Source organism: Lissotriton vulgaris, chromosome 11, assembly GCF_964263255.1.
Source record: "Lissotriton vulgaris chromosome 11, aLisVul1.2, whole genome shotgun sequence".
Lineage (NCBI taxonomy): Eukaryota > Metazoa > Chordata > Amphibia > Caudata > Salamandridae > Lissotriton > Lissotriton vulgaris.
The window spans coordinates 855426067-855449701 of NC_141699.1; the positions used below are offsets into that span (position 1 = coordinate 855426067).

At 43.1% G+C, this 23635-nt stretch overlaps 1 protein-coding gene across 3 annotated transcripts in view; it reads left to right on the plus strand.

Annotated features, from left to right (window-relative positions):
• Window positions 1-16975, plus strand: part of KLHL24 (kelch like family member 24) — a 337055-nt gene extending 320080 nt beyond the window's left edge. For all 3 annotated transcript variants that reach the window (XM_086943985.1, XM_086943987.1, XM_086943988.1), the window contains one exon: window positions 15418-16975. In XM_086943985.1, the coding sequence (XP_086800111.1) occupies window positions 15418-15618 (201 nt within the window). In that variant the 3' untranslated portion in view covers window positions 15619-16975. The remainder of the gene's footprint in view (window positions 1-15417) is intronic.
• Window positions 16976-23635: the final 6660 nt, after the last annotated feature.

A 23635-nucleotide genomic window follows, 5' to 3' on the forward strand; every position in this document is an offset into this window, starting at 1 on the left:
CGGAGGTGGAGCCAGCATTGTGGAGGGTAGGCACATCCCTATTCAGGTCCCAGGTGCAACTCCTCCCTCCCATCTAGATGCAGATCTCTCTATTAGGCACTGGGCTGACTCACCCTGTCTCCTGGAATCTCCCAGCCCCTGTCACTCAAACTCCAGACAAGGAATACACAACCTAGCAGGCTTGGATGGTTAGACAAGAAAATACCTACTTTCTAAAAGTGGTATTTTCAAACACAGAATGTTAAAACCAACTTCACTAAAATATATATTTTATCATTCTGAGTTCAGGCATACTAAACTTGAATTTCTACCTAGTTCCCTGAGTCAGTTATGATTATAAAATGTAATAATCTAACTGCCCATTCTCGTCTACGGGGAATAGGTAGCCTTGCAATAGTGAAAACCGAAAATGGCTGTAATTCACTATTAGGACATGCCACATACATCAGGGCTTGTCCTACCTTATACTTACAATGCACCCTGCCCTTGGGCCTATCATAGGGGTGTCTGATATGAAGAAAAGGAAAGGTTTAGGGACTGGTAAGTGGGTGTACTTGCTCAGTCAGCATGGAAGTACCAGACTGCACACAGGCTCTGCATTGGCAGACCTGAGACACAAGTTTACAGGCTGCTTCTGTGGGTGGCACAACCAGTGCTGCAAACCCACTAGCAGCATTTGGTTTACAAGCCCTGGGCACACTCAGTGCACTGTACTAGGGTCTGACAAGTAAACCAAATCAGCCAATCATGGAATCACTAATCCATACATCAATTTACACTAGGGAGCACTTGCACTGTGGCACTGGACAGCAGTGGCACAGTGCCCAAAGCATCTAACCCCAGCAAAAACACATGGGGCAACAGCAAAAATGGAAGGGAGACCCACGCCAAGGTGCCAGGTCTAACACATGTCCCCTCCAGCTGAAATCTGGGGAGAACTACCCTACCTCCTGGGAGTTTTCATAACTAAGGCTGAAAAATCTGGACAGACCATCAGCATTGGTGTGTTCTGTACTAGAGCGGTGTTCCACTGTGAAATCCATCCCCTGTAGGGAAATGGACCACCGCAACAGCTTTGTATTCTCACCCCTCATCTGCATCAGCCATCTGAGGGGCCTGTGGTCTGTCTGAACCAAGAAGTGAGTCCCAAACAGGTATGGTCTCAGCTTCTTCAGTGCCCAGACTACAGCAAATGCCTTGCGTTCAATAGCACTCCACCTCTGTTCCAGTGGAAGTAATCTCCTACTGATGAAGGCTACGGGTTGATCTAGGCCCTCCTCATTCATCTGTGACAAAACAGCCCCCACACCCTGCTCTGAAGTGTCTGTCTGAGCGATAAACTCTCTGGAGAAGTTGGGGGCCAGGAGCACGGGCGCCGTGCACATGGCAGCTTTCAGGGCCTCAAAAGCTTCCTGACAGGTGTCAGTCCAAATCACTTTCCTGGGATGCTTCCTGGATGTCATCTCTGTTAAGGGTACAACAATGTTCCATACCCCTTGACAAACCTCCTGTAATACCCAATGAGTCATAAAAAGGCTCTCACCTCTGTCTGGGTCTTGGGGAGCTTCCAAGCCAGGATGGTTTCAATCTCGGGCTGTAGGGGTGCCACCTGGCCGCTCCCAACCTGATATCCCAAGTACACCACGAAACCCTGCCCGATCTGGCATTTAATCACCTTGATCGTGAGGTCTGCCTTCTGCAGTGCCATCAACACTTCTACGAGGTGGCGCAGATGTTCTTCCCAACTGGTGCTGAACACTGCGATGTCATCCAGGTAGGCGGCACTGAACTCTTCCAGTCTAGCCAACACCTGGTTGACCAACCTCTGAAAGGTGGCAGGGGCGTTCTTCATCCCAAAGGGCATAACCACAAACTGGTAGTGCCTATCTGGTGTGGAGAATGCTGAACCTCTCTTTTGCCCCATCAGTCAATGTGATCAGCCAGTATCCAGACATTAGATCAAACGTGCTGAGGTACCGTGCAGCCCCTAGCCGATCAATGAGCTCATCAGCTCTGGGGATGGCGTGCGCGTCAGTCCTTGTGACTGAATTGAGCCCTCGGTAGTCTACACAGAACCGGAGTTCTGATGTGGCACCCGGTGCAGCAGCCTTTGGGACCAAGACCACTGGGCTGGCCCAAGGACTGTTAGAGGACTCAATCACCCCTAACTCAAGCCTCTTTGAAACCTCCTCTTTGTCACTCAACCTGTAAGGTTTGTGCTTCACAGGAAGGCTATCCCCAGTGTCTACATCATAGATGCACCAAGTGGATCATCCGGACCGGCTTTGACTCCCTGTTGAGTCCCCATTGGATATCGCCGCCCGACCCTTGGGTTGTGGGCTAAATGGCTGTGTAATGGTTCATCCTGCTGGGGGACTGAGGGATGTAGTCTACTGATTTTGATTGAATTTATAATGCTGGTCGTTCTGTAAAAATTTACTGATTCCTGCAATAAAAATATATTTAAAAAAAAAAAATCATAGATGCACCAATCAGTGACACCGGGAACCAGGGAGAACAGATCACAAAACTGTCCCAGCAACTGGCGGCAGTCATTCTGTTGCTCAGGGGTCAGGGTGGAAGAGAGGTTCACTCCATCCACTGACCCATCTTACTCTGTTGCACACAGGAGGTCAGGAAGAGGCTCGGTCTCCTCCTCCATTCCAGCATATGTCGCTAGGAACATGCCCCCTTCGGACCTCTCCAAGTGGGGCTTCAGCCGGCTGACATGCAGGACCCACAAGGGGTTCCTGGGAGACCGCAAGTCCACCAAGTCGTTAACAGGACTTTTGCGGTCAACCACCTCAAATGGTCCGGTCCACTTATCCTGGTGCGCACAGAGCTCCACTAGGGCCATGACCCACACTTTCTGACCAGACTGAAGCTCTACCAGAGTGGCATTCTGGGCGTACCACCGCTTCATCTCCTCCTGGCTTTCTTCCAGATTCGCCTCAGCGAGTTGTCTGAAATGCCTTGTCTGGTTCCTTAAGGCCAGCATGTAGCTATGTACATCCTGGGGAGGTTTCCTGGGAGATTGCTCGAAGCCTTCCTTGACCAGACTCAGAGGTCCTCTCACTGGGTGACCATGGAGAAGCTCAAAGGGGCTGAACCCTAGAGATTTCTGTGGCACCTCACGGTTTGCAAACAATAGGCATGGTAAGAGGACGTGGTTGTGGTCCATTTAACTTAACTTTGTCTGAATAGTTGATAAATGAATTGGTGAAAGGATTTAGATGGGCTTTAGGAGTGGCAAAGCTTAGCCAACTAGATGGCTTGCAGCCATGTTGTGCACATGTTGGTGCCTGGTCTTGTGCCCAATATGTACTGTCGGTGTAGTGAAATACATTCTGACAAAATACCTATTTTATAGACAAAACATACAATTGCACTGATAAAACAATCAGATGTTTGGGAAACGAAACATAAGTAACACTTTCAACATGTGTAATTATTTTTTGGGGGGAAGGTCTCAAATTTTTCTTATAACACTTCTGCCATACACTTATGATGAATCAAGTAAATGCCAGAATTAAAGCAGTTCTTGATCAGAGGTAGGTGACTACTAGCTTCAAATGGATGTGTGATATTCGTAAACAACACTCTATCGCTTCCTACTAACATGCTACCATTAAAGCAGTTACCTCACTGACATTCAGTAGCAAAACCATAAAATACATACTAAACCCTTCTCACGTTTTCCTCCTACTCCTCAATACCATTTATATCTGATATAGAATTGGTCCACCTGACTATACAGTTGGTATGACATTATGTATGGAGAAAGATATTCATTTTAATGCCAGATTCAAATGCAATCTTGTAAAGGCTCGAATTCTCCGGGTAAACGTGCCTCTTGTACACCCACCTCACATGTAATTCTCCACCTACTTTGGCACCACATTCCTCTATTACTATACAACATGCTTCTTTGGCCACACCCTGCCCCACAACAGCAACCAGGGGTCTAGGTAAACAAGCATTGGCATAGCCAATAGGTCTCGCTTTTGGGACCTTCTAAGTATTTCGTTATGCAGCACAATATCCTTGGTGCAACAACATCAACTGTTGCGTGGCTAAACACTTATAAGGTTCCAAAGGCGAGACCTATTGGCTATTTTGGCTAAAGGTCTATAGCTAAGTCAGTCAGACATTTGACAACAAATACATGAAAAGTGCTAGGTTGATAAAATAATTATTTAGATAATTATATCCCACACATATGAGACTTGTCACCCATAAGTGATAGAAAAAATATATTCATTTTATTTATTAGTATTTTTTTATAGTTATAAGAATATAATGAATCATAGCTCTCTGTATTAACTCATTTCAAAGATAGATATTTGTTGTAAACATTCCTATATCAAATATATCTTAGGTGTATTAAAAAAAATCAGGATAACATGAGACACATTTAGATGGAGGCAGTGCGGTAGATGAAAACTACGCGCGTTTCGGCATGTGGGCCTTCATCAGGTTACCGTCTATTGCACTGGGTATTCAAACCGTTATTCCAACCCATGGATCGATAATTGATCTATGACGGTGAATCCCACACCTGATTCCTGGGGGACCAGTGTCACTCGAGATTCTTTTCTGACACCGGGTAAGTATCGCTCGTGGCTTTAACAGCCCAACGGCCGACGTTCCCGGGTCGTCCTTCCGCGTCAAGAGATCGCGGACAACATCAACAAAAGTTGTGGGATTCACCGTCGCAGAACAAATATCGATCCATGGGGTGGAATAACGGTTTGAATCAACAGACACATGGCCTAGAGGGGTAAACCGGACTGCATAGAAATTTATTTTATGAACCAGTGACAAAAAAGCACGCAACATAGAATCAAGTTTGCCTATACCTACAAGTTACCCAACAGCTTGGGGAATTATGAAATATTGACACAACCTCTTTCAAGATTTTAACCCAACAAATTGGTCGCCTATGTGCGATTGCACAGGTGACTCTTTGGATAAGGAGAGAAAAAAATAGCTATTGTCCTGAAGAAGGAGGCTACAATCAGCGAAAGCCTCCGAAGCGCGTTGACGCATTGTACATTTGTTAAATTTAAAAGTGGTCAACAAATAATTGGACATAGGGAAGGGAATCCCTACCCCATGTTGCCAATAGAGGGTCTGAATTAACAATGATAAGACAAAGTTTACTGTCTTTCATCTTTTTCTCCTGTACTATCACATGCAAAGTGATTTTAACTGTATTTCTGTCTCTTTGTTTTTAAAAAAATGAAATGTATATTTTATATTGACTCTACCTTCATTGGAATGATTTTTATGATGCAAATAAATAGTCTGTTTTGATATAATTAGTGCTTCTTGCTTGTAAGTGTTTCACTGGATGGAGCGATTTGTTTAAATCTCATGTGGGGATTCTGACTGAGTAGAGTGATTGAATGAGTTTGACATTGTTTCTTCCAAAAGGAAAAACTCTTTTTACTTCACAGTAAGTTGGTGCTCTATTTCCTTTTGGGTTATACTGAGCCCCTCTCTTTTGTTTAAGACTAAACATGTGTTAGACCTGGCACCTTGGCGTGGGGCTGGTGTTAGATACTTTGGGCACTGTGCCACTGTTGTTCAGTGCCACAGTGCAAGTGCTCCCTATTGTAAATTGATGTATGGATTAGTGATTCCATGATTGGCTGATTTGGTTTACTTGTCAGACCCTAGTAAAGTGCACTGAGTGTGCCCAGGGCTTGTAAACCAAATGCTGCTAGTGGGCTTGTGTTACAGCAAACAAATGATGGATGGAATGCTGACAATACAAACATTTTCCCCCAGTCAAAAGATCTGGGTTAAATCCATTGTTCTTTTGCCCACTACGCCACCCCAGTTTGGACCCAGACATATGCAAATTAGTCTTGACCTTGTGCCCCATGGGAACAGTCCAGACCGAACTGCCAGACCAGGTCCTCCCTGGACCGTAAACAAGCATCCTGGGATCGGTTTCAGGGTATGTCATCCTTCTTCAGCCAGGCTAGCTTCAATCCAGTGCTTCAGAGCCTTCCTACTGGGGCGGGCTCATGATGTGCCGTTAGCAGGACATTTGGGGCAGAAAAAGACCTTTGAAAGGCTTGTTACCCACTTTCATTGGCCCAAAATGCGCAAGAGTTCAGACACTCATTGCAGGACTTGTCAGATTTGCCAGGCAAGTGGAAAGAGTGGGAGGAAGCACAAGGCTCCTCTCCAGCCATTCCCTGTGGTCAGTACCCCCTTGAGGGTCCTACATGTCAACCGAACCACTTAAGCCCCACATGGAGAGGTCTGAAGTGGGCATGCTCTTTGCAACAGATGCTGGGATGGAGCAGGAGACTGAGCCTCTTCCTGACCTCCTGTCAGCCTCAGAGCAAGATGGGTCAGTGGATGGTGTTAACCTCTCTTCCACCCTGACTCATGAGCAACAGAATGACTGCCGCCAGTTGCTTGGACAGTTTTCTGATCTGTTCTCCCTGGTTCCGGGTGTCACAGATTGGTGCGTCCATGATGTGGACACAGGAGACAGCTTACCTGTGAAGCATAAAACTTACAGGGTAACTGACAGGGTGAGAGCTTGCATTAAAGAGGAAGTCTCAAAGATGCTTGCGCTAGGGGTGATTGAGTCCTCTAGCAGTCCTGGGCCAGCCCAGTGGTCTTGGTCCCGAAGGCAGCAGCGCCGGGTGCCACACCCGAACTCCGGTTCTGTGTGGACTACAGAGGGCTCAATTCAGCCAGGAAGACTGACGCACACCCCATCCCCAGAGCTTATTGATCGGCTAGGGGCTGCACGGTACCTCAGCACGTTTGACTTAACGTCTGGGTACTGGCAGATTGCCTTGACTGATGGGGCAAAGTAGAGGTCAGCATTCTCCACACCAGATGGGCATTTCTAGTCCGTTTTATGCCTTTTGGGATGAAGAATGCCCCTGCCACCTTTCAGAGGTGTTGGTTGGACTGGAGGAATTCAGTGCCGCCTACCTGGATGACATCGCAGTGTCCAGTGCCGGTTGGGAGGAACATCTGCGCCACCTCTGGGAAGTGTTGATGGCGCTGCGGAAGGTAGGCCTCATAATCAAGGCGAGTAAGTGCCAGATCGGGCAGAGTTCCGTGGTGTACTTGGAGCACTAAGTTGGGAGCGGCCAGGTTGCGCCCCTACATCCCAAGATTGAAACCATCCTGGCTTGGAAGCTACCCAAACCCCAGACAGAGGTGAGGGTCTTTTTAGGACTCACAGGGTATTACAGGAGGTTTGTCAAGGGGTATGGCAACATTGTTGCACCCTTGACAGAGCTGACTTCCAGGAAGCAGCCCAAGAAAGTGATTTGTACTGACACCTGTCAGAAATCTTTTGAGGCCCTGAAAGCTGCCATGTGCATGGCGCCCGTGCTCCTGGCCCCCAATTTTTCAAGTGAGTTTATCGTTCAGACAGACGCTTCAGAGCATGGTGTGGGGGCTGTTCTGTCACAGATGAATGAGTAGGGCCTAGATCAACCCGTAGCCTTCATTAGTAGGAGGTTACTTCCAAGGGAACAGAGGTGGAGTGCTATTGAGCGTGTGGCATTTGCTGTGGTCTGAGCACTGAAGAAACTGAGACCATACCTGTTGGGGACTCACTTCTGGGTTCAGACAGACCACAGGCCCCTCAGATGTTTGATGCAAATGAGGGGTGAGAATCCAAAGCTGTTGAGGTGGTCCATTTCCCTACAGGTTATGGACTTTACGGTGGAACACTGCCCTGGTACAGAACACGCCAACGCTGATGGGCTGTCCAGATTTTTCCGCCTTAGTGATGAGAAATCCCAGGAGTTAGGGTAGTTATCTCCACATTTCAGCTGGAGGGGACATGTGTTAGGCCTGGCACCATTGGCATGGGTCTCCCTTCCATGTTTGCTGTTGCCTCATGTATTTTTGCTGGTGTTAGATGCTTTGGGCACTGTGCCACTGCTCTCCAGTGCCACAGTGCAAGTGCTCCCTATTGTAAATTGATGTATTAATCAGTGGTTCCATGTTTGGCTATTTGGTTTACTTGTCAGACCCTAGTACAGTGCACTGAGTGTGCCCAGGGCGTGTAAATCCAAATGCTGCTGGTGGGCTTGCAGCACTGGTTGTGCCACCCACAGAAGCAGCCTTGTAAAATATGTCTAAGGTCTGTCATTGCAGAGCCTGCGTGCAGTCTGGTACTATCTTGCTGACTGGGCAAGTGCACCCACTTACCAGTCCCTAAACCTTCGCTTTTCTTCATATCAGTCACCCCTATGGTAGGCCCAAGGGCAGGGTGCATTGTAAGTATAAGGTAGGACGAGCCCTGATGTGTGTGGTATGTCCTAATAGTGAATTACAGCCATTTTCGTTTTTCACTATTGCAAGGCTAACTGTTCTCCATAGGCCAGAATGGGATGTTAGATTATTACATGTTTATAATCCTAACTGTCTCAGAGAACATGGTAGAAATTCGAGTTTAGTATGTCTGAACTCAGAATGATAAAATACATATTTTAGTAAAGTTGGTTTTAACATGCTGTGTTTTCAAATACCACTTTTAGAAAGTAGTTATTTGCTTGCCTAACCTTTCAAGCCTGCCTCTGCTAGGTTGTGTATTTCTTTGTCTGGTTTTGTGAGTGACAGGGCTGGGGAATTCCAATAGACAGGACGAGTCAGCCCAGTGGTGAATAGAGAGATCTGCATCTAGATGGGAGGGAGGAGTTGCCCCTGAACCTTGAATAGGGCTGTGCCTGCCTTCCACGATGCTAGCTCCACCTCCTGGGGAGCGGCTTATGTCTCTTCCCTGCACACTGAAAGAAAAGAAGGAGTCCTGTAAACAAAGTGCTCCAGGACTGTACTTGCCTTCCACAATGCTGGCTCCGCCTCCAGTGAGGCGTCTGATGTGCCTGCCCTGCACTGTAAAAGGAAAAAAGAAATCTGGTAAACAGAGTGCTTCAGAACCGGTTTGGACTGGGCAAAGACCCCTCTCCCCTCAGAGAAGAAAGGATTTTGGGGTATAAGTATTGGGACCCTGATCTCATGAAATCAGATAACTTTTGGACAACAAGAAGAAACCTTTACTGAGGAGAGGAACCTGAAGAAACTGAGGAGAGACTATTCCCAAGCTGAAGTGCTTCTTGGGGGATTGGCCTGCAGTGGTTGCCTTACTGCCAAAAGAAGGAGAAAGGAACTTTGTGTACTTTGCTTTCAACTTGTGAAGGATCTCCAAGGGCTTCGAAAGAGCTTGCCTACTGCTGAAGTCTCAGGGACAACAGACTTCAACCCCCAGCTCCCCAGAGTTCCTTGGAAGTGCCTGCTGCTGTTTTGGGCTTTCTGAGGGACTGTGTGTTGCAAGGAGCTGGAAACACGACTCATCGAAGAAGAAGCGTGTCGCCATTGCTGTGCCTGCCGTCGCAATCCCGAAGGAGGGTGTCGCCACTGTAGCTGTCGCATTGCACCGCATCGAGAGAAGACTCTCGCAACGAGGTCGAAGCTTGTCGCCGTCGCTGTGCCTGCCGGCGCAACTCCGAAGGAGGGTGTCGCCACTGGAACTGTCGCACTGCACCACATTGAAGAAAAGCGCCTCGCATCCCCGAGAAGAGCGCCGCCGTCGGAGCTGCTGCCGGCGTATCGTGGATGTCGCCGGTGTAGTTGCTGCATTGCGCAGAAGCTTCACGCATCGTGGGAGAAGAGTGTCGCAGTTGGAGCTGTTGCCGTCACACCGCTGAATGAAGGTGTCACCGCTGCAGTCCATGCATCGAACCGAGAACTTCTTGCTTCCCCGGAGAAGCCTGTCGCATCTGGAAGATCTTCACGTCTTTATTTCTTTGCACCTGAACTTTGCCGCATTTCCCTCGCTGCGACATTGCTTGTCGTGGAAGAGCAACGCAACCTAAGTTACATTGATGCAAAGTGTCGCATCTTAAGAAATGAACAGAACTAAGCTAAATCTACCATCTTAAAGTAACAGTATTGTCTATTTTTTTCGTTTATGGTCTTGTGGTAATTCTATATAAAGTCTACTTATTTTTGATATAAAACCTTGTGTGGTGTCCATCTGTAGTGTTGTCACTGGGTTACTGTATGTGGTCACAAATGCTTTACACACTGCCTCTGAGATAAGCCTGTCTGCTCGTGCCAAGCTACCAAGGGGCTGAGCAGGGGTTATTTAGGAGTATAATCCCCTTATCCTGACTAGAGGCAAGGGTCCCTATTTGTCACACGTACCTATCTGTGCCAACTAGAGACCCCCAAATCTAACCATGGGGAAAAGCATGCAACCTTTGGTGGGCACCCCATGGTGGCCACCACACTGTGCATGCATGGAAAGGGGGGCCATGGGTACCCCCCTGCGACCAATTCAGAGGCCCCTGGGTGAAGGGGGCCCTGCTAGGGCCTCCGAAGTCCAATTCCCACAGCTGTTTCGTCTCTGCAAAACCGAGTCCGTTTGGCTGTCAGATTCAGTCAGGTACTCGCTTGTTCGGAAGCCGTCCCCATTGAGCTGCACCATTCGGCTTTGAATGAGTCAGACTGCCTGAATCGCGTTCTGAACTGATTTGGTCAGCCCGGATGGCTTCCTCGCATCATACTTGATCGTCTGGAAAGGTGGGCGATTCGGTCGGAAATATAGACTCCAAATCGGATTCGAAGATTCCGAATCCCGTTTGGAGCCTTTTCTAACAAGATTGTAACCGGCCCCTAAGTAGGGTAGCGTTAGCATCTTAGAAGCTCGGTCAAGAGTCTTCTGTGGGTCAGAAGTAAGTGTTAGCCTGAAGCACACTTAAGCAAGAATCAAAAGGGAAAGCATTAAGAAAGTCCAATTCAAGTAGTGGCAAATTAGTGAAGTCGTCTATAAGGAATCCACAAGAGAGATCTGCATAGAGTCCGATGGGGGTTCGGTAAATCAGTCAGACAAGATCAGGAAGGACTCTCAAAGGGGCTTGAGAAGGATCTGAAGCCAGCAAAGGGTTTGAAGGGATCTGCAATGCATCTGCTCCCAAGTCCAAAGGTAACAGTATATTATAACGTGCTAAGTCCACAGGCAACACCCCCTTGATCACACCATCAGGGGTCCATTGTCCTCGTCAAATTTCAAAGTTGCAGACTGCAACATCATTGCATTGTCCCACAGTAGATATGGGAATGGCATCCCTCTCTCAGACATATGTGGAATCTAACATGCGTTAAACAAGTCCATTCAGTTAGCGCACTGACTCTCCATCTTCCCTAGCCAAGGTCTTTGTCTCAGGCTCTTTTCTCTCTCTCTAATCCAGTAACATATCTGTTCTAAACTAACAATGCATGTGAATACCTGCAATAAATTTGTTAGAAACAAATGAAAAACAGTATTTTATGAAAAGCAAAATGGTGAAATACACTCCTATGTTGTTAATTCAAGTTAAACATTAATTCAGTGGTGCTCATTTAAACACAAATTAATATAGTTTCTAGTATTGCATTAAGTTAATACTTCATTTAGCATGCAAAAACCTTATAGATTTAATCAGGTGTAAGTATGACTGAGAACTACATTTTAAATGCATGTACATGTAACATTAATGCACACATTACATAAACCTTATTGTTTCAGATAAGATCACATTCTACAAATCGGTGGATGGTTTTAATCTCCGTTTTAGGTCATTATGTGTTAATCATTTGTTATAGCACACACACAGGAAAGTCTGGTTTCCTTTTTAGAGTAAGTGCATTATCTATTAAATAAGGATGGTTTTATATTCATTAAGGCGTCTTTAAACCATTTACATTAACATGGTTAAACACACTCTTGTGAGTAGATTCTCTAATTCTACAATAAATGTACTCTTTAATAGTAATGTTGAGTGAAATATTTTCATTAATCATTGGATCAAGTAAGAAACATGCTAAGTGCACGTTTATGTTGTGTATCTGTTTGCATTTCCTGTCGTAATTTGTGACGTGTAAAGAGTTGGAAACTTCACACTACAACAAGAGGTTCTCCCAATGAAGGGAAGAGAAACTACGCAATAATTCCAAAACAGATCAGATAAAAAAGACTTTGACACTGGGAAGCAATGCCTTGTTGCATTGTTATGAGAATTTTCTTCTGATGCTCAGTTTTCCTGCCTCTCACCCAGTGCCACAAGCAATGTTGTTTCCTTGATCCTGTTGAAGCTTGTATTTTCAATTAAAAACTTAGTGTTTTTTAATGTTTTAAAAGGACAGTAAACTCCAAACGATAAATGTCAATTAAATATTTTTAAATGCAGTGATTTTCAACGGTTTACACCTCCCCATCAAGAGTTATTAGCTCTCTCTCATTAATCACCATCTAAAATTATCATTCAAATCCTCTTCGAGTCCAGTTATTAAACAACTGAAATCCACCTTAGAAACAGCTTCCCACTATCAGTACAGCCTTATGGTGTGGTTCAACCCTCTGAATATGCTCTACAGGACAAAGGAGTTCTCTACACACACTGCCTACGGGTTTCTAAGCTTCATACATACATTGTTTAATTTATTTCCCCTGGGCCTCATGCTAGTTCTAAAGAGAAGACACTAACCAGTCATTGCTGTGAGATGTAGCCTTACATTGCTAAAATAGAGGCAATAAAATGCCTCTCGTCTGTTGACCACTTAAACATCGAAAATATTCCAGACATGACTTCCGTTATTTGTTTTGCAAAATGGTTAGCATCCTGTATAAGATTCTGCTATGTGATTAAAGTGGCATTTTACGGGCAGAATAGCCATGCCTCTGTAGATCACATAATGCTTACAAAATATTACGTAACAATGGGATCGCCTCTGAACTCATTGGTATCAGTCTATTTATCATCTTGCTTCTATGCATCCCTTTCTACAGCTTATAAGATTGAGCAGGAACTGTTATCTTATTTTTTAGCATGTCCCATCGTGTGTGACACTGCTAGCATTGTAACTAAAACACCCGTTGGGGCATACATAAGGTCCTCCCATGCCAGCTGACTGAGACCCTGGTACTACTCATAGCAACATGAATAAGTTACTACCTGCAAATCACGTCATGCAGACTCCTATTCTGTGCATTTATTCTTCTGACTTCAGAACAATCTTCAGCAGAGAGTAGACTACTGGATGGCTTCAGACTGAGCTCTTCCCTCCATTGCCACCCTTATATGGTGCAGACTATCCAGGAAATGTTATAAGTATGTGCTTCTGTTAGCCACAAGTCACTGTGTTCCTCTTGGTTGTATGGCTCATCTTTGACCCACATGCACACTTGGGCTGTCTTTTCCCAGGACAGGAATATAGAGCGTTGTTAGTTGTGGTGGTAAAAATTGAGGCCTTGCTCCCCAACTGTTATGCTATTCTAATGGACTCATATCACCACCTCTGTAACTGCACCTCTCGCCATTGCCTTTGCCTTAACTGCCTCATCGTTGTTTAAATCTTGTAGCCTTCTCCTTTTTTTTGCCGATTTAGCCAACAATGTGCAGATCACCCTCCAGAAACCTGTTTGAAGAATGGCGACCACCATGTATTTCACCTAGAAAGTAGGCTTGTTTGTCGATACCTTTCCTTTCGTTGTGGCCGTTTCAGAAGGACAAGCTTTGCATCCAGGCTTATGCCCTTCACCTTGTGAAAACAGAAACTTATTCCTACCCTTCTGGCCATGCTCATTGTTGCCTGTTTTATGATGTAAATAAATAAGTATCTCAAATGAAATGCCATTTAGTATCATCATATGATTCTACATTAATATTAGCATATCCACCCAGTTTTCCCATGCATGACTAGCCCCTCCAGTCCCTTTTTTTCTTTCTGGGATGTATTCATTTCGGGATGCATTCCTGTCTATTAATTATAATATCAGGTGTATATGTCCCTAAATGCAAATAAAAAGGCTGCATTGAAGCAGCTAGTTATTATAGATTTCGTTTTTATTAATTTCAAGTAAACCTCGCCCCTTCCTTTTTGCTGTATGCTTATGAAATCTTGTAGAGTAAAATGAAGCCCCACTATGTAAATCGGTTTCCAATGGTAATTGCAGCTGTTACTTGGAAACATTTTCACTTTCCACATTTTGTGTTCTTGCACCATGCCTAGTTCTTTAAGGGTTTTCCTACCTCATCAGTTTGTAATCTGTCTTTGGGATTAAAATCCTGGGGCCAAATTCACTAAAGTAAATTTACACTTTTGTGTAAGCTTTTGATTGCTATTCACAAAGGTTTTTTACTAACACCATCTTTACGACTTCTGAGCCTCCTTACATAAAAAGATAGGACTGTTGTATCTTTTTATGTGCGGAGACTCCGCAGTCGTAAGGATACTACTAGTAAACTACCTTTGTGAATCGCAAGCAATTGTAACCTTAAACAAAAGTTAACTTTACCTTTTTGAATTGGACTCTTTGTTTTTTTGTTGGTTTCTCAGTTTAGGAACAAGTATCTATATTGACATCTTTTTGAACAACTTCTGTGCACAAGGTGTGTTTTTTCGCATGGGACTGATGGCATACATGTATCCGTATCATCTTTTATTTTACACCCTGTGTATCCTCCAAAGCCATTGTGCGTGTTCTGAAAACATCATTCATACCAATGAAATTGACACTGTCTATGGAACTTGACATCGTTTAGGACGGTCTCTAGAAAGTCATTAAAAAACTACAACCTAAGCATTTGTTTGAAATCGTCCTGCTGAATTCGTATGGGGCTATTGAATTTCTGCAAGCTGCTGATCCCTTTACTGCAGCACAGCTGAACTCTAGGGGGAAACTCACTAAGACTTTAAAACTCCTTTGCATAATTACTCTTTGTATCTTATATACTTAATTGATTCTTTAATCTGTTTTTTCATCTTTAAATAGTTAATTTACTTATTATTAAGTTAGCTGCTTTGTATCTCCCTTTCTTTGGTTATCTCTGCGGTGTTGATTTCTGACTGGTCCACACCCAGCATTACACCACAGCCCCACAACTTGCAGGAATAGCCAGGGGTTTGAAGTGGTGGGAAGCCCAAAGCATCGAAGGTGGGATTTTGTTTCCTTCGTTCCAAATGTCATTCAGGCCCTTCTGTCCTACTCTAAGCAATGTCCCACCATAATGGAGGCCCTTCTCCACGGGGAAATAGAAGCAATTTGGCTGCACAAAATAGATAAGTCACAACAGTCTACAAACATAGCCATGGTCAAAGAACCCTGTAGCTCTTCGAGGTTCCATCGAGACGCCCTTGTTCTTTCTTTTTATTGCATTCAGCGAGTCGACCTAAAGCTAAGACACCTAAATAGGCTTGCATGCTGTGTTTCTCTGGCACGTTAATATACATTTTGAGTGCATTCAAGGTTCTTAACATTTAGATGTGGTGAAACCTGTGAGTCATATTTCATTTGCACCAGGACGCTCCTTAGCTGGAGCATCTGTGCGCAAAATAAATGATATTAACATAACATAACATAACATTTTCTCTCCTTTTCAACAGGAAAACTGCGGCATGTCGGTATGCAATGGAAAAATCTTCATTTTGGGTGGGAGAGGAGAGAATGGAGAGGCCACAGACACCATACTGTGCTACGATCCGGCAACAGGCATCATCACCGGCGTGGCAGCCATGCCTCGGCCTGTCTCATATCATGGCTGCGTCACAATCCACCGCTTTAATGAGAAAGCCCTCAAGCGATAAAGGATGGGGAACCTGGCACGAGGGTGTAGTGTCAGAAACGTACAGAGCATTTGAAAAAAGTTATAGATTATGGAACTGCTCCTTCAAATGTTTTGGAAAAGGGAAACACAAGTCACACTCCTGTGCCAACCGATTTAAAATATGCAGTCCATACTGGAACATTATGATGACCAATTATTTAATTTCTGTTCACGTTTTTATGACAACATGACTTCTGATCAATATTGTTCTCCATAAGATTAGTAAGTATTGAACTGAGGTCGGAAGAAAGGTGTTTACTGGCTCTAGACATAAACCCGATTCCCTATTACTGACAGTCTCTGTATCCAGTTCTCGCTAATTTCATGCAGTCAGTTCATGCCATGGCCCGACATGTCTAATCCGATTAATAATGGAATGTCAGGGTACAAAGGAGAACTTGAGTTCTTAGGTAGGTCAGAATGTGTACTGACACACCCCTATTGTCTCATAGTACTGGATGCATTTCTTCATATGGCATTGTGGAGTCCCCAGCTCCACACAGTCTTCTACTCTTTTCCCCGTGAGGTCTGAAGCCTTCACTTTTCCATGACCCTACCATTTTCGTGAACCTTAGGACTCTGGATACATTTGGATTTTTAAGAGACTGAAATCAAACTAAAAACAGCAGGGGGAGAAGGATAAAAGCTGAATATGATTATTACACCGTATCATCCTGTTCAGGACAGGAGATTTAGAAATCAATGCATTTTAACCTTTTATGCATGCTTTCTGTTCCACTGATTGTACGCCGATTGCACAATTAAAGTCTAGGGCTCTATAACAGCATCCTCAAGAGTGTACTCTCAGCTTCTCTTTCATGGGCCTAACATTAATTGTGAGGCTATTTTCGGTGGCCCTGACCACGGAAAAGTCTCAAGAGAAGCTCCATTAATCACTGCTCATCAGTGCTTCAAGTACCACTTCAGTAACATGAATGCATCCTACTAAGGGTATTGGGATCCAATAGTGTGATAGTTGTGCACTTCACACTACACAGTTCTAGTTCTGTACTTATAATTTAGTTCCATTTTATTTAGATGTTTATGTTCAGAAGAATAAGATTGTGTAATGGTTCTTGGCAAATGTTGGAGGCACCCAGATGATATGCTTGGGAAAGGATTTAGTAGTTACCAGGCTGTCAGTGTCACCCTTTCATACCTTACAAAGTGAATGTTGTTAATATTTCGAGTTAATAACCAATAAGACTTAGTTTATTTCTGTCTGGTATTACACCAGCCTTAATGGATTATTGTGTTTGTCTCCTGAAGCCCTCACCTGAGCCTGACCGTGTTCTTTCACAAATAAACGTATATGTCCAGCCTTCAGTCAAAAAAAAGCAAATTAGCGAAGTAGTTAATGAGAGGGGGTAATATGAGGAACTGCTTAGTTTGGCCATGGAGGATTTCATATTTCAGTGCATTGTGTTGATACGCTTTTGCAGGATTGGCCAGTTTGCATTGTGTACTGCTCTAGGTGGTTTCCATTTGTGTTGTAAGTACTCGGTTCTTTCCAAAGCACTTCGATTTTCATGGGCAGTTATGAGGTTTTTCATGACCAAGTAAATCCGGCATCACCCCAGAAACAATCTGTGGTTAGATATCAATATCTTCTGCACTCAAAAGTATGGTCTTGGTTCCTTTGCGCAGTGGAGCACGTGCACTTGGCTCACTGTTGGGAAGGTGAATCGTTAAGCAAAGAATTGATTGGAGGTGCTCTGTGCGTATTGTGACAAAGGGTTTCTTGCAACTCAGGGAGCACTACATTATTTAAAAACAGCCTACATCACCCAAGGATGAAACACTGCAGTTTCCCTGGACTCCGTCTCTATGTATACTGTGTGTGTGTGTGTATATATATATATGTATATATATATATATATATATATATATATATATATATATATATATATATATTACGCTGTCAAATATGAGTATTGCTTTTGTAATTATTGTTTTTACTGCATCAGTAAATTTAATACTTGGGATCAATGAGGAACAAAATTAGCACCAGATCTCCTAGAATAATTTGTTAACGAACAAAAATAGATTAGAGAAAGAGGACCACATGCAATATGTCTTTTTCTGTGAAGAAAACGTCAATGTTTCGTACTGTAGCAGATTTGACTGTGAACAGGGATAGCATGAGCTCAATACTCGAAATGTGCATAATTCAAATATATTTTTTATTGTGTTTTAGCATAACTTAAGGCATTTTGCATGCTTAGTTAACACTCATGCTGCACACGGTGTGAACTGGTAGGGCAAATCACCGCGGAAAGGCTCTGATGAAGAAATACTGCAAGTTTTATTGAAGAAACATCCCAGCCACAGCATGACAGGAACAGTCACCAATAATCCCAACTCCAACTGTCAGATCCCCCTCTTAACATTCTATGCCAGAGTGAAGAAGGTTCCATATGTTCCAGAACGAGAGGGGTTAAAAAGAAGGAGAAAAGCGAAGTGGTAAGAGAAGCTACCACACATCTTCCTCTCAAACAAATCGAAAGAAAACTTGGTATAGTTAGAAATGACATGCACAAAAATTAACTGAATGATTTATTCTGAAAAGAAAAGAACTTTGTCAAAAGTCCATGCTTTTCAAGATAAATGACAGGCAAAATATACATATTGTCAGATTGGAACAACTATAATACAGTATGATTCAACAGAGAATCAATGAGAATAGATTTAGAATATATATGTATATATATATATATATGTCCAAGAACACTCCTTAAAACAAAGAAGTCTGAGGCCACTTGGGGGAAACATACATATAGGGACGTTGTCTTTCTAGTGTCTACGTGGCTGATATGGCATGTTCTTACATTGTACGGTATACCTTCTGAGGAAATACCATTCATCGCATCTCTCACCTCTTTCTTCTCACTACTTATTTGAAATTCACTGTTTTGGTCCGGGATACTCTTTGGCTTCGGAAATTTTACATCAGTACTCTGGCTATCAAGCTTAACATCTCTCCCTAAATTCCATATTCTCCCTTCCTCTGTTTTTACAGCATTGCACCACAATCTCTTTATTCACATGGCTTTGGAGAATTTCGACCAATTAGCATTTCCAAAATGGCACTTGATTTTTACTCAGTCACCTACTTTCACATCAATCAACTTTGTGTGATGGTGTTGATCAGACCTCCTTTTCTTCAAACTTTGAAGCCTTAATTCTTCCTTGTCTCCAGGGTTGTCTAGTGGTAACATCTATCAAGCCCTTCTGCCATTTCATCCTGACTGGGACTAATTTTGAATTAGGTCGCCTTCCCCTCAGTAGTTCAAAAGGATTTCTGTTTGTCGATGTTTTATGAGACATAAATCTTCTACCCTCTTAAATACTTTCTCCTTCCAGCATATGCTATTGGCTTTGGCAACCTGAATCGCTTCTTGTAATGTTTTGTTAAATCTTTCTACTGTCCCATTAGATTCAGGATGGTATAAAGCACATAAGTGACGTTTAATGCCATTATTCTTTAAATACTCTTGCATTTCTTTCGAACAAAATTGTACCCCATTATCAGAGAGAATAGAGGATGGTAAATCTTCCCTCTCAGATGTTTTCTCTAGAAATTTGATGATGTTCCTAGAGCTAATGTCAGAAAACCTTTTCACTTATGAACACTTGGAGAATAAGTCTATCAAAACTATTATATATGGGGTGTGAACTTCTCCGGTTAATAGCCTACAATGTCTATGGTAAGATCATTCCAAGGTTTCTCTGGAAGTTTGCGGAGCTGCATCGGAGGTTTTCTTGTGATGAGAAATGTATCACAGTTGTTACAGACCGTGCAATCTCTGATTAGTCTATTTGGATGTTCATTCCTGGCCACCAGAAATCTAATATGAGTCTTTCTTTCATTGTATAGACACCAAAGTGTCATTTATGTGCTTTGTCAATAAGTCTTCCCCATATTTTCTCTGGAGGTATTAATCTGATGCCTCTTGGTCCATACACACTCCCTGAGTCAAAAGACTTCCCACTTAAGCTCTTTTCCTGGAATATCAGGGGTCTTAATGATCGTCGCAAGTGCAAACAGGTCTTACAATACCTTGCCCATTATGGCACACACACAGGTGTCCTTCAGGAAATGCATCTTCCCCCCAGGAAGGTATACTCGTATGCATCAACTTGGGGCTTGCACCGATTTTTTTCTAACACAGTTCCTACTCCAGAGGGGTTTGAACTCTTGTTCACAAAAATGTACTATTCAGGCACATCACCACTGCCTAAAGTGATGATGGCTGTTATGTCCAAGTCGCTGGTATTCTGGTGTTACACTCAGTAATTTTGGCTCACATTTACGTTTCAAATGTGGAATCTTGGAGTTTTTACTGTCCCTCTCCACCCAAATTGGACAGCTAGATTTTGACCATCTTATCGGAGGTGGAGATTTCAACCTCCTAATGAACCCTGCCACTGACGCCACTCAATCAACACTGACCACCAAACCGAGATCACTCCAAGTACTCAATGACATTTGTGCTACATTTGTGCGTGACGCTTGATGCTTAAAATGTACCTGTGATTCACTCACTCCCACATAATGCATGGTCACGCATTGGCTATTGCCTTATCCATGCCTCATTATGTCCATGCTTGCCTTCCACACAACATCTTTCTCGCACACTATCCTATCACTCCCCAGTGCTGGTCATTCTTAGCATTCCTTTTGTTGGCGGTCGGAAAATGCAATGGCTCTTATCTACTTTGGCGATGCAAGACAAGCAGATTTTCTCCAGATGGCTTGGCCCTGTAGATATGTAACACACTTTTCGGTGACATTTTCTCCAAGTTATCCCAAATATTGGAGACTGATCTGGACGCAGACCCATTACTTGCCCTGTTGGGCTATGTACTTAATCTTGCAAAAAACACTAGATGATCTACCACTATTGCTCTTCTCTTTCGTCCAAATGCGAAGTTGCAATACACTGGGGTAAGCGCCTGCCCCTCTCCACTGCCAGGTGGCTCACCAGTATGACTTACAGCGACACTACCAGTGAATTTTATGCTTTTCTTCAACCTGACCTCTAAAGCAAAAGACCTTTGGCAACCACTACATAATTACTTACTATCTCTCAGTCCCAAGAGACCCTCTCAGCCCTATCAGAACCTCCTCCTCCTCCTCCTCAATAACTTACCTGATGGTCAATAGTCCCATGCCCCCATGACATCTCATACACGCACCACGCAATGGATGGATCAGAGGGACTGCCCTCCCCGAAACTCGCCTCCCTCCCCGACCAGTTCACATTACCCTACATCTCTTCTCCCCCTTGTTTGATATTATTTGCAGGAGCGTAGGTGTTGCCTCTTCTTACCTATTGCAAATCTTTACAAACAGTATAGCTCAAGCTACCTTTTCTCTCGGTCATTGAGGAAATTCTTGACTTTATTGATGTTTCTTTTGTTATGTTTGATTACCTCTTGCAGAATGGATGGCATATGCTGATTACATTGCCACTTCCACTTATTTATGCATATGGTCATTATTTGCTATTGCTAGGCGTGCCTATGTCCTTTCAGCTTCTGTGTTCGTCATCCTTAGTAGATAATCTACAGGAAAAGTGAATTCTTGCAAATTAATTACCCATCTCCTGATGCAGCTAGAGATAGAATCTTGGCCTTTTCCTTCAAATACTTCTTTAAATGGTTTGAGGTCATTTAGTATTTTGAAGATGTTGAAAGAAACAACATTTCTCAATTTCTTCACAACCCAGAATAGAGTTAAGGCTACTTTCTCAATTACTAAGTAATGTAATTCTGCCCCGTAATGGTCTGTAGGAGAAGGCTATAGTTTTCTTCCCTTCATTGATTTCTTGGGACAATGCTGCACCAAGCCCTTTTGAGCTTGCATCGGCGGGGATTATGATTTTATTCCCAGGAACTAATAATAATTCCTAACTTAATAGCATTCTTCAAACAGTTCTTTATGTCTTGAAATTCGTTTTCACACTGTTTACCCCATTCAAAAGCTACTTTGGCCTTCAACTGTGTCATCATCTTAAAAGTTCTACTTGCAAGATTCTTGATGAATTTAGTATAACATTCAATCATCAAAAACAATTATTTAAGTCCTTCCCTATTTTTAGGGGCAGCCAACTTTAAGATGGAATTCACAAGGTCTTCTTTTGGTTCTATTCTTCCACCATTGACTTTATGTCCAAGGTATGGCATTTGTTCTCATCAAATTTGTCTTAAGAGTCTGTGGGTAGACACACTTGATAATAAGCAGAGGCTAGGTCTAGGGTCGAGGAACTTTTTGCATCAGCAAGTGTAGTGCACATTTCTGAAATACTGGGTAATGGAAATCTGTCAACAATCACTTCTTTTATTTAGGGCTCTCAGATCAACACACAATCGTATTTTACTATCTGCTTTATGCGCCACTGCTATTAGTGCAAGCCATTCACTATCTTCAAGCGGGTCCATGATGTTTTGGTTGCACACATTTTCCAGTTCTTCCTTTACTGCATGTTCAATGGTAATCTCCTAACCTTCGAGACAATGGGAACTGCATCTTTTTTTAGTTTTATCTTATGAACATACGTCTTGAGACAGCCAAGATTCTCACAGAAAACATCAGGGACCTTGCTCACAAAATCTGTATCATCTTGGACTGTCTGTATCTGAATTTGTGGAAGTGCATTAGGGTCTAAATATGTTCCTAAGTCTTTTTGCACAGGCAAGTCTAAGATATTGTCTTCCCCTTACAGACACCATTTTTTTGAGTGTGCCTCTCTGCCCCTGTACTTAAGTCTCCTGTGGAATTAACTTTCATACTGATAGGTTGACCTTCGCACCCTCTCAATTGTATGTCCTTTTCACATAGAGGGACATTGCTCTCAAGGCCTTCATTAACAATCTTTTCAAATATTATTATCAGCCTGAAACATGAATCAAACATTGCTTCAATTTCTATGTCCTTAATCTTTGTAACATCCTTGGGATTATCTACATGGTAATTGCTCCTCTGTTGCACTATCTCATCACAGTGCTCTGAGACTTTCTGACTGTTATTTGTCTTAAACGATTTCTGACTTTTACAACAAGCCATGAAATGCCTTCTTTTCCCACACCTATAGCAGGTTGCTTTTCATGCAGCACACTTTCCAGTTATCCGTGTGCCACACCTATACTATTGTCCTTTAAAAGTATTGTCACTTGACTTAGTGTAATCTTTTTTTTCTCTTTGACCACATTTACTTCTCCCTTTTCATCACTCGTTTTACTTTTACATTCATTCTTTATTTTCACACAGAACAGCATCTGTTCTATTTGTTTTACCACAATATAATCTTTATTCAGAGGAGGGTCGTCTTTCAACCATAGGTCTTCTCTAAATCTGTCTATGTTTCAGGTTAATAAAAATTGATCAAGTTTGTCTGATGCTTCTCAAAATTTACATGTAGCTGCTAATTTTCTAAGAGCAGGGACACATTCTTCTACCATCTCCCCATCCTTCTGTCCTCCTCCCAAAATTGCATCTTTCTAGAATCATGGTAATCCTTTGTAGAAAGTGATTACCTAATGTCTTCATGTAGATTTTAAATGCATTTGACCCTCGAGTCCTCCCTACTTAACTCCGGTAAATGTTCTAGTATTTTCTGCCCTTCAGCCACTAAGACGTGAAGAAGGAGTGCTACGTTCCTTTCCATACCAAAATATGGACAACATACAGCCACAAAGTTATTAAATACTTTTTTCCACTTATTCCAAATCATTGCGGGGAGGGTCACCTGGATTCACCATAAAGAATGGGTGTAGAGTTATGTTTTGCATGGTGACTTGTGCTAGCATTGTTAACATTACTTTAGGTATTAAGAAGATAAATGAGTAATACTTCACACACAGAGAAATTTTGTTAGTTGTAGTAAAATGCACAAATAGTAGGAATACCAACTGCTTTACATGTTACCCATAAAACTGCTGTGTATGTCTGTGGCTTTAGTTGCATTTCATTATAATCTTCTATCAAGGACATC